Source organism: Sorex araneus, chromosome 2 (genome assembly GCF_027595985.1).
Source record: "Sorex araneus isolate mSorAra2 chromosome 2, mSorAra2.pri, whole genome shotgun sequence".
Lineage (NCBI taxonomy): Eukaryota > Metazoa > Chordata > Mammalia > Eulipotyphla > Soricidae > Sorex > Sorex araneus.
Window position 1 is genome coordinate 546854 of NC_073303.1, and position 13924 is coordinate 560777.

The 13924-nt window shown below is 69.5% G+C and overlaps 1 protein-coding gene and 1 long non-coding RNA gene across 3 annotated transcripts in view; one reads left to right on the forward strand and one right to left on the reverse strand.

Annotated features, from left to right (window-relative positions):
• The first annotated feature begins 230 nt into the window (after positions 1 to 230).
• The window catches only part of DSP (desmoplakin), a 30626-nt gene continuing 16932 nt past the window's right edge, over positions 231 to 13924 (forward strand). For both annotated transcript variants that reach the window (XM_055129265.1, XM_055129266.1), the window contains exons 1-7: positions 231 to 433; positions 8036 to 8138; positions 8379 to 8527; positions 9397 to 9565; positions 12502 to 12630; positions 13147 to 13197; positions 13672 to 13833. In XM_055129265.1, coding sequence (XP_054985240.1) covers positions 231 to 433; positions 8036 to 8138; positions 8379 to 8527; positions 9397 to 9565; positions 12502 to 12630; positions 13147 to 13197; positions 13672 to 13833 — 966 coding nt within the window. The remainder of the gene's footprint in view (positions 434 to 8035; positions 8139 to 8378; positions 8528 to 9396; positions 9566 to 12501; positions 12631 to 13146; positions 13198 to 13671; positions 13834 to 13924) is intronic.
• Positions 4269 to 13838, reverse strand: LOC129402494 (uncharacterized). The gene is made up of 2 exons (XR_008628675.1): positions 13699 to 13838; positions 4269 to 5554 (listed from the first exon to the last, which is right to left on the reverse strand). It is a non-coding gene; the product is annotated as an uncharacterized LOC129402494 (long non-coding RNA).

A 13924-nucleotide genomic window follows, 5' to 3' on the forward strand; every position in this document is an offset into this window, starting at 1 on the left:
CCAACACCCCGACGCCGCCCGGCGTCTCTGCGCTCCGGCCGCCCCGCGCGCCACTGCTCCGCTCCCCGCGCTCCCGCCCGGCGCAGCCCCCGCGGACCCCGAGCGCACGGCCCGGCCCGGCCCGGCCCGGCCCAGACCCAGACCCAGAGCCCGGAGAGCGCGGCCCGGCCCGGCCCCCCAGCGCCCAGTCCGGCCCGGCCCGGGGACCCCCGGCTGCCCAGCGCGCCGACATGAGCTGCAACGGCGGGTCGCACCCGCGGATCAACACGCTGGGCCGCCTGACCCGCGCCGAGTCCGGCCCCGACCTGCGCTACGAGGTGACCTGCGGCGGCGGCGGCGGCGGGGGCGGCGGCGGCGGCGGCACCACCACCACCAGCAGGATGTTCTACTCGCGCCGCTGCACCGTGGCCGACCAGAACTCCGACGGCTACTGGTGGGTCCGGGGGCGCGGGCGTCGGCCCCCGGCCGCGGCCGGCCAGCGCGGGGGGGGGACCCGGGAGCGCGGGGGGCGCACCGGACACTTGGGGCGCGCGGGACAACTGGGGCGCGCGGGACACTTGGGGCTCACGGGGGCGCGGGGGCGCACGGGACGCGCGCGGGGGGCGCACTGGGACCTCCCGTGCCGTCGCGCGGCGCTGTCAGACCCGGGTTAGAGCCCAAAGGAAAACCTTGAAAGGCCGCGGCGGGGTGCGGCGGGGCCCCGGGTGTGGGCACGGCGGGCTCAGCGCGCTCTCGGTCCCCCCAGCTCACCCGCCCCCGGGGCGCGAGGCCGCGCGTGCCCGAGGGCCCTACCCGGCGCCCTTCGCACGCCCCTCCGGGCTTGCCTAGGAGCCCGGGCTGGTGGCACAGCGAGGGCGCAGGGGCGTGTTGCCCGTCCCAGCGCCTGAGCAGGTGGGAGGCGCGCGCCTCCGCCTGGGCGGGGGGAGTGAGAGCCGGGCAGGGGGCGGTCCGACCGGCAGAGTCGCCCCTGCAGTCCGGGGCAGGAGGTTGCAATTCCTTCCCAGCGAGGGCTCCAGCTGGCTGCTTCTCCCAATGACGTTATCAAATCAGGACCTAGTCAAGCCCCGAGTGGGCCTTTGAACCCCGACCCTGCCCTCTCTGAGCGCAGTTTTGGGGGAGTACGGGGGCTTCTGTGCTCGTCCTGGCTCTGAAACCCGGGCAGGTTTGGGGCAGTGGTTCTCGGGGGCATGTTTATGGACCAAGTGGCTTGGTTTAATTTTCCTTCCTGGCTTTGGGGCTGCAACTGCCTGTCCTCAGGGCTGGCTCCTGGCTCTGTGCTCGGGGATTGGTGCTGGTGGTGTCCCTGGGACCAGGTGGGGCCTTACCTGCCCGCTTCTCTCCCCAGCCCCTGACCTGTGTTTCTGAAAGCGTGCTGGGTGGCCCCTGGAGGCGCTCCCTCAGTGCCTCTTCTCAGGGCGGGTTTGATTGGTGGGTGAGCTGGGTGCGGGCACTGGGTGTGTGGGGCGCGGGGCGGGCCCTGTCCCCCACGAAGTCCTGCCCGGATGCCTGTCGGGTTTCGCTTCCCCCGGGAGAGAAAACAGGAGAGCGCCCGTCTGCGCATGGAGGCCGGGGTGCCAGCCCGGTGCCAGGCTGGGCTTGAGTCATCCTGAGCGGAGCCCGGCTTCCGGGCCTTGCCTGGGCCTGCTGGGCACGGCCCCCTCCTGGGGGGCAGGGAGCACCCACACCGCCAAGCGCTGACTTCTGCGTTTCCCAGGGCAGGCGCTCGGGCGGGGGGCACGCCCACCTGCCAGGGCCCGCGGGAGCCCCTCACTGCTGGCCTCCAGCAGAGCGGGCCAGGCCCTGAGTACAGGCTCTCTGGCGCTCGGGCTGTGCTCGGGAGCACTGTGCTGTTTCTGCGTGTCTGTGTGAAAAGCCGCCCAGCCCTTGGTGGGCCGGGTCGGGCGATGTTCCTGGGGGCGGGGGCGTCTCGGGGCCTGGGAGGCCTGTGTCCCGCCGCCCTTGGGGCCGCTGAGACGCCGTCCCCTGCCGCCCTTGGCTGGAAGGACACATGCCCATTTTAGGACAGGGCATCTGCCGCGGCCCCCTCCCCCGCCGGCCGTGTGTCCTCGCCCACACGCCTCTTCTCACGCTCCGCCCGGCCGGGAGCGCCTGCGGGACCAGGTGCGTCTCCGGACCTCGGCCCTGCTGTCTGGGCCATCCCGAGAGGCGAACGCGTGTCCCGGTCGGGGGCCGGGGCCGGCAGGCCACTCGTGGCACTTGGCGGCCCGGGCCAGCCCCGGCCGAGATCAGAGCGTGGGTCTTGGGGTGACAGGAGCCAGGACAGGGCCTCAGGGGCGTGCGTGCCGGGACGCTCCCCCACTCGCCCAGGGGTGGGGTTTCGGCTCGTTCTCGGGGGCCTGTAGACTCCCCGCGCCCGCTTGCTCCTGCCCTTCGGAGTGGGGGGAGCAGCCCCAGGAGGCGGCTGAGGCCTGGCAGCCGCCTGTGCCCGCTGGCCACTGCTGTCCCGTGTGTGCATGTGTGTGTCCTGCACACGCGTGTGGGGGGGCTCTGCAGAGATGATGGGGTGGGGGGTGGCACCGGGGCGGTGCAGCGGGGGCCCTGAGAAGCCTGCAAGGGCGGGACCAGGGGAGACTCTTGACCCCGGGTGGGCCGTCTGAGCACTGGGGGCTGATGGGGCGTCTTCCCTGGGGACCAGGAGCCCTGCAGCGCCTTGGGCACGCAGAGACCCCCGTGGCCCTGCAGGCCTGCTGGGCGCGGCCAGGAAGAGGCTCCGCCCTCTGCTCGGTGGCGGCTGGGGGGGGTTGAGGAGGCGTCCGGGGTGGCGGCCGTGGGAACGGTGGACGGACAGTGGAGTTAGCTGGGTGGGGCGGGAGAGCAGGAGCGGAGGGAGGGTCTGAGAAACAGGCTTCCCGGCGGTGATTCATCCAGGAGCACCGCGTGTTTTCTTTCTGGGGCAGATGGCGGGGGAGATGCCCGGGGCGCCCCCGGGCAGATAACCGGCCGTGTCATTAAGTTTGAGTCAGTTCTGTGTCTCGGGGAGACTTTCGGGGGAACTTGGATCACAGCTGCCCCGTGGGACTGGAGAGGTAGCTCAGGGGCTTCACCTGGGCGCTGCTGGCCCCGCAGTGGTCCCCGCGCCCCCCTGAGGGCCCCCAGCACCGCCAGGAGTGATGCCTGAGTGCGGAGCCAGCGTCAGCCCTGAGCACCCCTGGGTGTGGGCCCCAAACCAGAAATTAAAAAATAAATAAATTGCAGGGGGCCTCGGGGTGGCCCCCGGGGTGGGGGTGGGGAGTGTCCTCTGCTGGACACGGGGCTGCTGTGCACCCTGTGAGTATTCGCCCGTAACCCTTGCCCTCTTTCCCAAGAGCTCCAGAGGAGGGGGCTGTCAGGGACCCTGGTGTGTGACAGGAGCCGTGGGTCGGGGTCTCCTGGGCAGCCTCCTCTCTGCAGAGCCGGCTGCATCTTGGGAAAGACAGAAACTGCTGATGCCCACCTCCGCCTGCCCCCGGCCCGGGCGCCTGGAGAACCAGTCTTTCCTGCCCGAGGAGGGGGCTGTCCTCCTCCGGGGGGTGTGGTCTACTGGCAACCCCACCTGCTCGGCCCATTGTGCGTGCTGGTGCTGGCCGGCGGGCCCCAGGCTCCCAGCAGGGCTGCCACGCCCTGTGTGTGCCCCTGACTCTGCCCCAGAGGGGCCTCGGGGTTCACCCCCAGCACTTGCAGCCCACTCTGGGGTGAGGCTGCTTCAGAATGAAATGTTCACCGGGGAAGTAGTTCAAAATAGGAACTGCAGTTTGGCTTTGACTTTTGTAAGCCCCAGACACTCCTGCGGGACCCCCTGGGCACCAAGGGCAGGAGCCCCTGCTGGGAATGCTCTGCCTGGTCCCGTGTCTCCGCACGGTGGGTGGGTTCGAGTGGGTGCCCCCGGGGGCGTCGTCAAAGCTCGCTCCGCTTCCCAGCACTTCTCTCTGACCCTCGTCTTCAGTGCTGGTTTTGTTTTGCTTCTCGACTCGCCCTCTTCTTTATTTCTTAAGAAACAGAAAGGAGTCTTTATTAACGGGCAGCACAGTCATATGCGTGGACGTTCCTGTAGCATTCACACACAGAGAAGGTTCCTGTAGCATTCACACACAGAGGCTGAGTGAGGGTGTCTCCCTGCGAGACGCTGTCCCTACATCAGCTTTATTTGAGAGGAGCAGCGAGTACTGGAAGATGAGAACATTTAAGCAAAATTTTACAGCAGTAAAGACAGTACCTAACACAGTCCCACCTGACACACAGAAGACACCAGTAAACAAGTGTCGTGTGGCTGTTGTGGAAGCGCGGTGTATCTGAGCTATCGATTTATTGCAGGATATGGTTAACATTCAAAGACGGGGCAAAGTCCAACGTTCTGCTGGGCAGAAAAACACCCAGCCAGCTCAGGAGGCTGCCCGGGCCCGTGGCTCGGAGGACGGCCCTCCCGGGGGGCGCCACTGGGGTGGGCACACCCCACACTGCAGGGCGGCTGGACTCTGGGCCTGGGGGTGCCTCCGCCATTCCCCGGGAGTTAATGATTCGCCGGCAGCTGCCTCCCTAGCATAGTTTACACGGCGTGGAGGCCGGCGCGGCTTTCGGAGTTCCCCCAGAGACAGGCTCAGCGGAGGAGAAACTGTCTTTCTGAACCGCGCAGGGGCAAGAAGCCCCTTTCTGCACCGGGAGACACAGTCCCTGATGGGGTCTTTGTGAGGGTCCCGATGGCCCTATGGGCCCGGGCGTGGTGCTGAGGTCCTGTCCGACTGAGCCGGCAGGCCTGGAAGGGTGACTTCCGGGTGTGAGGCTGTCGAGGGGAGGGGGTCTGCAGGTGGGCGCAGGACGGGGCCGGGGGCCTCCCCACTGGGCAGTGTAGGCAGGGGCTGGAGGCTGGGAAACGGCAGCTGATGAAGAAGCAAAACCTCCTGGGGGAAATAGTCACGGTGCTGTTTCCCACCTCTCCTGGGCCCTTGAGTGGGACTCCCGAAGTCAGCCCATGTGACAAGGCCCTGGGGCCCCCAGCAGCTGTCTGTGCCAGGGCAGGGGGACGCGGAGGAGCCTGTGAGGGGGTGGGGAGGGAGGAGCAGGCGGCTGGGAGGGCGATGGAGGGGAAGAACTCCTGCGCGGTGGATGTGTGGATGACCGCGGGCGGCTGGATGGACGGATGGACACTGAGGAGGGCGGGAGAGAGGACAGGGGGAGCCGGAGGGGAAGGATGGGCACTCAGCCAGGAGGACCAAGTCTTTCTCCAAACTGAGCAGTTAGACTGAGTATTTCAGGTGTCTCTGGCCTTCTGGGTGTCCCCCACCCACGCCCCGCTGAGAGCCGACGAGTGTGTGGGCTCTCTTCCCAGCAGCCCCCTCTCCCTCTCCCCTGCAGGTGGTGGGCTGCTGTCAGCCCCCAGAGGTGGGCACTCTGCCCCCCGGCTCCCTCCGGGGACGCGACTCCGCTTCGGGTTTTCCAGGCGCCCGCCCCGCCTTGCCAGCGAGCCGGGAGTGATCCTTGTCCAAACAGGCTCAGAGTGAACTTCCAGAGCCGGGTCTGTGCAGGCTCTTTGTTGTGTGAGTCACCCAGTGCTCGTGAGCTGGAAGATAAAACGTGGAATTTCAGAAGAGCGGAAGAGCGGAGTGCTCCTGAGGCCGACGCTCGGGCTCCGGGGGCTCGTTAGCTTAGCGGGCACTCTTCCCTCCCGCCCGACCGGGCTTACGGGGGGCGTCACCGTGTGGAGCAGCTCCCCGGGCTCCGGGAAGGGTTCTCGGAGGAATGAACATCGGGCACGCCTTCACCTGAGCCGAGTTGCCCCCCTCAGCCCGGACGCCCCGCGGGGGGCCTGGGCTGGGCTGGCTTCTGGGTTGTTCCGCTGAGAACAGGGTCTCAAGGCACGCAGCCAGCAGCCACCCGCGGGCAGTGCTCGGAGTCGTTAGGGCCCCAGGGAAGCAGGTGGTCTCCAGACGCCCCACTTCCCGCAGGGCCTCTGCACCCTGAGACCCCCGGGGGGCCCCTGGGTGCCCCCCAGCCCTGCTCCTGCAGGCAGAGACGGGTGTGGATGGCTGGGCCCTCCCCCCCAGGGTCTCTGGGAAGTGGCCAGTCAGCGATGCCCCAAGCAAGCAGGCCCCCGGGGGAGTCGGGGCCTCGAGCAGACGGAGCCCCTGAGCCCAGCCCCGGCCTGAGACCACGTGCTGCTCCCTGGAGCCAGCCGGTGCCCGGGCAGGGGGTCCACATCCTTGTCCTCCTCTCGCTCCCCTACTCCGCTGCCAGACCCAACTTCACCCTCCACAGCTGCAGGGCGTGGCCGGCCGCTGTCCCTTCCCTGTGTGTTCGGGCTGGGGAGACCTGGGGGCGCCCCAGGGCTCGCTCCCCTGGGCTGCGTGTCTCTCGGCCCCTCCAGGGCGCCTTCCCCCTCAGGGGCCACCCTGCCGTGCATCTCCCCCCCCGCCCCCCCCCGAGGGTGCCGGGCCCTGGCTGGGGCTCAGGTGAGGGCGCGGCGTGTCCTGGCCCGGCACCCCGGGCGTGCCCCCTGCAGCGAGTGACGGAGGCTTCTGTGTGTCTTCCCACCCTTTTGTCCCGGTGTTTTGGAAAGGGGCCTGGCCCGGAGCCCGCTGGGATCCTGCACAAGTTCGGACAGCCGGCCCGGCCCGGCCCGCCCGCGTCAGCAGGGCCCGCTCCCGGGAATTCCACGGCGGCATTCACGGCGGCGGGCGGGTGTGCCCTGCTGGGTGGGCAGTGAGGTGCCCAGGCCTGCCTGGGGAGTGGTGGCAGGTGGGCGCGCCCAGCCACAGGGGAGGAGCCGGAGGGGCGGGGCCCGCCCAGCCTGCAGGGGTGGAGCCGGAGGGGCGGGGCCCACCCAGGGCTTTGTATTGGAAAAGACCCATTTCGATTTTTCGACTTTGGGGGCCACGCCCGGTGGTGCCCGGGATGGAGCTGGCACCCCTGCCAGCCTCGCCGGGGCCCGTCCCCCGAGCCGCCTCCCAGCCCCCCCCCTCGCCTCAGGGGGCTTGACACGCGCTCCCTAGCACCCGCCAGAGCCAGGCTGGGGAGCCCCCCACTCCTGGCCGCAAGGAGGGCCGGGCCTGGCCGTGGGGCGGGTGGGCCCCGTTGGTAGCCCACCCTCCGCAGAGCCGCGTCCTCGTCCTCGTGGGGCTGCTGAGGGAGGAGGCGTCGTCTCTGGCCCTCTCCCTACCCGCCGTCGCCGGGTTCGCCTCTGGGAGGCCGTAGGCGGAAGAAGCACGTTTGCTGCCTTACGTGGAGACGCCGCGGCCCTGCTCTCGCCGCGGGCACCAGGGTCCCGCGGGGCAGAGGTGCCGTGTGCACACCACACCTGGGCACGGGGCGGGGCCCCTCTCTCGCTCCCTCGCCCAAGTCCAGGGGCCCCTTCCCGGGACCCGTGGACGTCTCCTGCAGGCCGCGGGGCTGGTCTCCCGGCCCGGGACACCTCTGCCGTGGGTCCCGGAGACACTCCGGGGGGGAACTTCTCTCTCCCGCCCCCGGCTTCCCGCAGGGCCACGCTCGGCTGGGCTCCGGCCCTGGGCGCGGGGTTTGTTGGGCAGCACGGAGCACTGTCTTGGGTGTCTGTGGGACCGGGAGGGCCGGAGCCGCCCCATCCAGGGTCCACTTGCGCCCAGGTCCACACGCACCTGGGGGGCTGCTGGCTGGGCCTGTGGCATAAAGACGCATAGAGCTGGCCAGAACGTTGGGGAAACTGTCGGCCAGAGAATCGTGTGCTCAGTGGGGAACAGCCGTCTGGCCTCCGGGGGGTCTGTCCGGGGGTCTGTCCGAGGGTCTGTCCGGGGGTCTATCCGAGGGTCTGTCTGGAGGGTCTGTCCCAAGGGTCTGTCCGCGGGTCTGTCCGGGGGTCTGTCCCAAGGGTCTGTCTGGAGGGTCTGTCCGGAGGGTCTGCTGGGGGTCTGTCCGGGGGTCTGTCCGGGGGTCTGTCCGGGGGTCTGTCCGGAGGGCCCTTCTTGGGGGTGGGGCCCAGCCGCCCTCCGGTGCCCTCCAGGGCCAGGCGGGGGGCGGGCGCGTCTCTCTGCAGTCTGGGGTGACGCTGGCTTCTGTGCTTGCCCCACAGCCAAACCGGGACCATGTCCCGTCACCAGAACCAGAACACGATCCAGGAGCTGCTGCAGAACTGTGCCGACTGCCTCATGCGGGCGGAGCTCATCGTGCAGCCGGTGAGCACGGGGGGAGGGGCGCCAGGCCAGCCGTCCGCAGTGACCGCTCCTCACGGCTGGCCAAGGCCCCACTACCGGGAACTGCGGGTGGCTTCCGGCTAGTGCTGGGGCCGGGGGCGGGGCCGTGTTCTCTGCCTGTCCGTCCGTCTGTCCGGCTGTCTCTGTGGGCTCCGGCCCCTCGCGGCTGTGGGGCAGCGCATGCCGGACACGTGTCCCAGCCCCGTGCGTCCCCGCCCCCAGGAGCTGAAGTACGGCGACGGCGTGCAGCTGGGCCGCAACAGGGAGCTGGACGAGTGCTTCGCGCAGGCCAACGAGCAGATGGAGATCACGGACGGCCTCATCCGGGAGATGCGGCAGATGGGCCAGCCCTGCGACGCCTACCAGAAGAGGTGCCGGGGCCGGCTCTCCCGGGGGGCCCTGACAGATGTGGGCCACGTCCTTGCTTAAGAGAGTTAGTGAGACTAGGAAGGAGGCTCGGGGCCAAGGCAGAGGGGCCCCCGGGGGCCACCAGCAGCTGTTCCCGAGCACAGAGCTGGGAGCAGCCGAGGGGTGTGGGCCAGAACCAAGAGAAAGAAAAGGAAGATGAAGCGGGGATTGAGGGAGCACTGTGAGTTGGAGCACAGCTGGTCCACCCTGAGGTGGGGCTGGAGGGAGCACTGTGCCTTGGAGCACAGCCAGTCCTTCCCAGAGCGCCCACCAGCTGCAGGGCCCACAGGGCATCTGCTTGTGACCCCTGTGTGTGGCTGGGCGGCCGCCCCAGCCCTCACACCCTGGCACGTGCCTTCCCACCTACCAGCTCCCACCCCTGCCTCGGACACTGGGTCCGGCCGCCCGAATGGGCCAGAAAGCGGCTCTGAGAGTCAGCTGTGCCACAGCCTCGTTTGGCGCCCACAGCAAACCCGGGGGTTCCAGAAAGTTCCAGGGGGAAACCGAGGGAAAGTGTAGGTGCCCCCAGGTCAGCTAAAGGTCTCGGGACTGTCCAGGCCATTCCGGCTCTGGAGGTCAGAAACGGTCCCAACAAGGCCCTTCCCGGGAGACCCGGCCAGCTCCTGCTTACTGGTGCGGAAGCTTCTGGAAGCTCAGGCAAGGCCCGGGGAGGGACCAGCGGGGAGGGTCGCGTGTGCCGACCCGGTTGGATCCCCGGCACCCGCATGGTCCCCCGAGCAGCGCCAGGAGTGACCCCTGAGCGCCACCGGTGTGACCCCAACGCAGACGGGCCAGTGCGCAGGCAGGCGGGCAGTGACCGTCCCTCCCGCAGGCTGCTGCAGCTGCAGGAACAGATGCGGGCGCTCTACAAGGCCATGAGCGCCCCCCGCGCGCGCAGGGCCAGCTCCAAGGGCGGCTACACCTGCCAGAGCGGCTCGGGCTGGGACGAGTTCACCAAGCGCCTGACCGGCGAGTGTCTGGGCTGGATGCGGCAGCAGAGGGTGAGTCGGGCCGAGTCTGGGCCCGGGGGCAGCACGAGGGGTCCTGGGGTGGGGGGCAGGGGCCAAGCCCGCGTTCTCCACCCGCCTCCTCCTGGCCCCCGGGGTGGCGACCGTGCTCGGCTGCTCCAGAGCCGGAATGGCCTGGACAGTCCCTCTGTCCGCTGAGGGACTCAGCTCGGGCTCCCGCCCGGGGCCGGCCCGACACTTTGTCCCTGAACTCCAGCACCGACCCTTGGCCCTGTGTCCGGGCCTGTGCCCTCAGCCCTGCGGGGGCCGGGGCGTGACCCTCGTGGGCCCTGGGCCTGCTCATCCTCAGCATGAGCCAGAAGGCGCCCGTCAGTCCCTTTAAAGTGCGAGGGGGGGCTGGAGCGGTGGCACAGCCGGGAGGGCGTTTGCCTTGCACGCGGCCGACCCGGGTTCGATTCCCAGCATCCCCTGGGGTCCTCTGAGCACTGCCAGGAGTAACCTGTGTGCATGGCCGGGTGTGACCCAAAAAGCAAAAACACAAAACAAAACACAGTGTGAGGGACTGGGCTGGAGCCAGGGCTGGGCGGGGGGCACTCGTCAGGGCAGACCAGGGTCCCCCGAGCCCACCAGCGGTGACCCCCGAGCACAGAGCCGGGACTGAGCCCGGAGCATCACCGGGTGTGGCCCAAACACTAAAGAGGAGGGAAAAATGCAACGGACAGAGAGTCCAGGAGGAGCATGTGGCCACGTCCCGTGACCACAGCAGGACCCCGAGCACTGCCAGGGGTCGCCCCAGAGCACGGACAGGTGTGACCCGAGCCCCGCCCCCCTGAAAACAAGAGTGAGCGGCGAGTGGGCGTCTGCTGTGGGCGGGAGGAGAGCGGGTGTGGAGCAGCCGGGAAACTGGTCCTTCCGCTCCGACCGCAGGGCTGAGCCGGCCCCCTGGCTGGCTGGCGGGAGGCGGGACCGAGGCGCCCGCGGGGGCAGGGCGTCCGGCTGATTAGGGCCTCGTCCTGGGTGGCGATTAGGCGCCCTAATGAACAGGTGCGGCTTCCCCCGTGGGAGCGCGAGGGATCCCAGGCCTGGGGGGATGTGTCCCGGGCGCTGGGTGAGACGTTCTGGCCTGAAGCACAGTGGGGGGCGCTTGCCCTGTGCTGGCCGACCCGGGCTTGACCCTGGCCCCCGTGTGGTCTCCCGGGCCCACCAGGAGTGATCCCCGAGCACAGAGCGGGGAGTCAGCCTGCACGAAGGCAGGAGTGCCCTCCCCCGGGAGTAAAGAAACAAACCCCATAAGGACACCGGGTGCCTCTGCGGGATGGGGCGTCGGGGGCGGACACGGGGGCTGCCCCCCACCCCTGCACGCAGACACGCTCCACTGCATAACCCAGCCTTCCCTGCTGGACTCTCAGGCCAGTTCCCTCGCCTGGAGGGGCCCTCAGTGGGAGCACTGGTTCGGAGGGATGGTGGGCGGCCACTGACGTCCCGGTCCCCAGTCAGGCGCTGGCCGGGGGCCCTGAGCACCGGAGGGAGAGGAGCCTGGGCAGAGCTGCCAGGGGCGGACCCTTGTCCAGGGCCAGTCAGAGGTGGAGGCACCTTCAGACCAGATCATGGGCGAAATATCCTCTCCCCTCCTTTCTCCCTAGTGGGATGGAGGGGGAGATGCTGGCTGTGCCCAGCTGTGCTCAGGGCTGACTCCTGGCTCTGTGCTCAGGGCTCATTCCTGGCTCTGTGCTCAGGGCTGACTCCTGGCTCTGTGCTCAGGGTCACTCCCAGCTCTGTGCTCAGGGCTGACTCCCGGCTCTGTGTTCAGGGCTCACTCCTGGCTCTGTGCTCAGGGCTCATTCCTGGCTCTGTGCTCAGGGTCACTCCCTGCTCTGTGCTCAGGGCCACTCTCGGCTCTGTGCTTAGGGGTCTCCCCGGCAGTGCACTGGGGACCACCTGTGCTGGGGTTCACACTAGGTCCATCACGTGCAGGACAGGTGCTCTGACCCCTGCCCTAGGTCTGCACGCCGCCCCTGGGTCACTGTTCCATCCCTCGCCCCGCCCTGCACTCGAGCTGGCTCGGCCGCACGCAGACCCTTTGCTGCAGACGTCTCTGCCTTCCCCAGCGTCCGGCCCCTGGCCCCCTGCCTGTGTCCGTGTGACAGGTGGCCGCCGGCCTCTGAGCGTGCTGGGGTTATCAGAGTGTGCGGGCCCCGACAATGGCCGCGCCCCGTGTCCTCCCAGGAGAGTCGGCTGCCTATGGGCACTCGGCCAGGCGCTCTCTCTCTCTCTCTCTCTCTCTCTCTCTCTCTCTCTCTCTCTCTCTCTCTCTCTCTCTCTCTCTCTCGTCTCCGGCCAGCGGGAATGAGTCCCGCCCACCCGGGCGCCCGGCTCTGCAGGGGCCCTGGAGCTTAGACCCGGGCGGGAATGTGCAGGGCTGGGCTGGGGGGGCCAGAGCGGCACCAGCCCAAGCGTGTGGGAGACAGCGGGGAGGGGGCTCCGGGGCCCAGCTGAGCCCAGGCTCCTGCTCGCTCTCGCACAGCCACGCTGGGAGCCCGGGGGCTGGAGCCTCGGCACGCGGAGGGTGCGTGGCTGCCGGCTCCCCCGCCGGGATCCCCGAGCGCAGGGCCGGGGACGCCCTCGCCGATGTGGCCCCTAAGCCAGAGAAGCCAAACAAGAAAAGGAAGTCCCTAAAGAGAAGGCCACACGTCACGTATGTGCACACACGTGCTGCCTGTACATACGTGCACGTGCATATGCCGTGCATGGAGCACACGCGTGTCTAGGAGCGTGTGCTCGTGCATCTGGGGGCCCTCACAGCCCTGGCGGGGTTTCTCGAGGCCCGTCCTGAATCGTGTCCGGCCGGGGCCAGCGGGGATGGGCGGAGACACACGTGGGCCCACAAGCCGGTCGGAACTGGGTCCGTGCCGCCTGGGCCGGGAAGCCGGGCTGCGAGGGCGCCCGTCCTGACAGCTCTCTCCGCGCAGGCGGAGATGGACGCGGTGGCCTGGGGCGTGGACCTGGGCTCCGTGGAGCAGCACATCAACAGCCACCGCAGCATCCACAACGCCATCGGGGACTACCGCTGGCAGCTGGACAAGATCAAGGCCGACCTGGTACGGCACCGCAGGGCTGCGGGGCGTGAATGGAGTGTGTCCCCGGGAGGGGGGGGGCGTCCACAGAGCGTGTCCTTGTCCCTGGGAGATGGGGCGTCCACGGAGCATGTCCCCAGGAGATGGGGGCGTCCACGGAGCGTGACCTCGGGAGTATGACCTTGGGGAGCCCCAAGGTGACCCCCAGCGGTGTCCTTGCCCGCCCGCCCTGGTGGCCTGGGCAGCGTGTGCCTGCACCCCTTTCTCCGACTCTGGGCGGTGTTTTCCTGCCCTTGCCTTGGCGGGACGTGGGGTGTGATGGGTTTGTGAGGGACGCGTCCCCCTTCAGGGGGGCGGTGGGCAGATGGGGGCTCCCGGGCTGTGGGCTCTCGTGGAGGGAGGAAGGTCACCGTGTGAGGCAGGCTGGGCCCGGGCGGGCGCCAGGGGTCCCGGCGGCCCCCCTGGCCCTGCCCCGGGGTCGGGGTCACAGCGGGGTGGGGGGCTGCGTCCTCAGACCTCACGGCCCTGCTTGTCTTCCAGAGGGAGAAATCCGCCATCTACCAGCTGGAGGAGGAGTACGAGAACCTGCTGGTAGGTCGGCCCCGCCCCGGGGCCCCGTGTCACCCCGCCTGGCCTGTCCCTCCCCTCGGCCCGGACGTCACGCTCCAGCCGGCAGGGGTCCGGGTGCTCTAAGGTCCAGGAGAGCCCGAGGGACAGTGCCGGGGTCAAGGCGCTGGCCTCGCACACGGCTGGCCTGAGTTTGGCCCCCGGCATCCCACAGGTCCCCCGAGCATCCCACAGGGTCCCCCGAGCATCCCACAGGTCCCCCGAGCATCCCACAGGTCCCCCGAGCATCCCACAGGGTCCCCCGAGCACCGCCGGGTGTGACCCCAAAGGAAAAACCCAACCCCCCCCAAACCAAGACGCAGGCCAGGAAGATCCACCCTCCCACGAGGGTCGCAGACTTTAGCACGAGCACCCGGCCCCAGGGCCCCCCCCCCGCCCCCCTTGCCCCGGGCTGTGGCCTGCCTGCGCCCGCGCCCACCGCCCGCGCCCGCCCTGCAGAAAGCGTCCTTCGAGAGGATGGACCACCTGCGCCAGCTGCAGAACATCATCCAGGCCACGTCCCGGGAGATCATGTGGATCAACGACTGCGAGGAGGAGGAGCTGCTGTACGACTGGAGCGACAAGAACACCAACATCGCCCAGAAGCAGGAGGCCTTCTCGGTGAGCCCCGCCCCGCGCCCCGCGCCCCCGGCCCCGCCGGCCCCGCCGGCCCCGCCGGCCCCGCCCCCGCGCCCCGCCGGCCCCGCCCCCG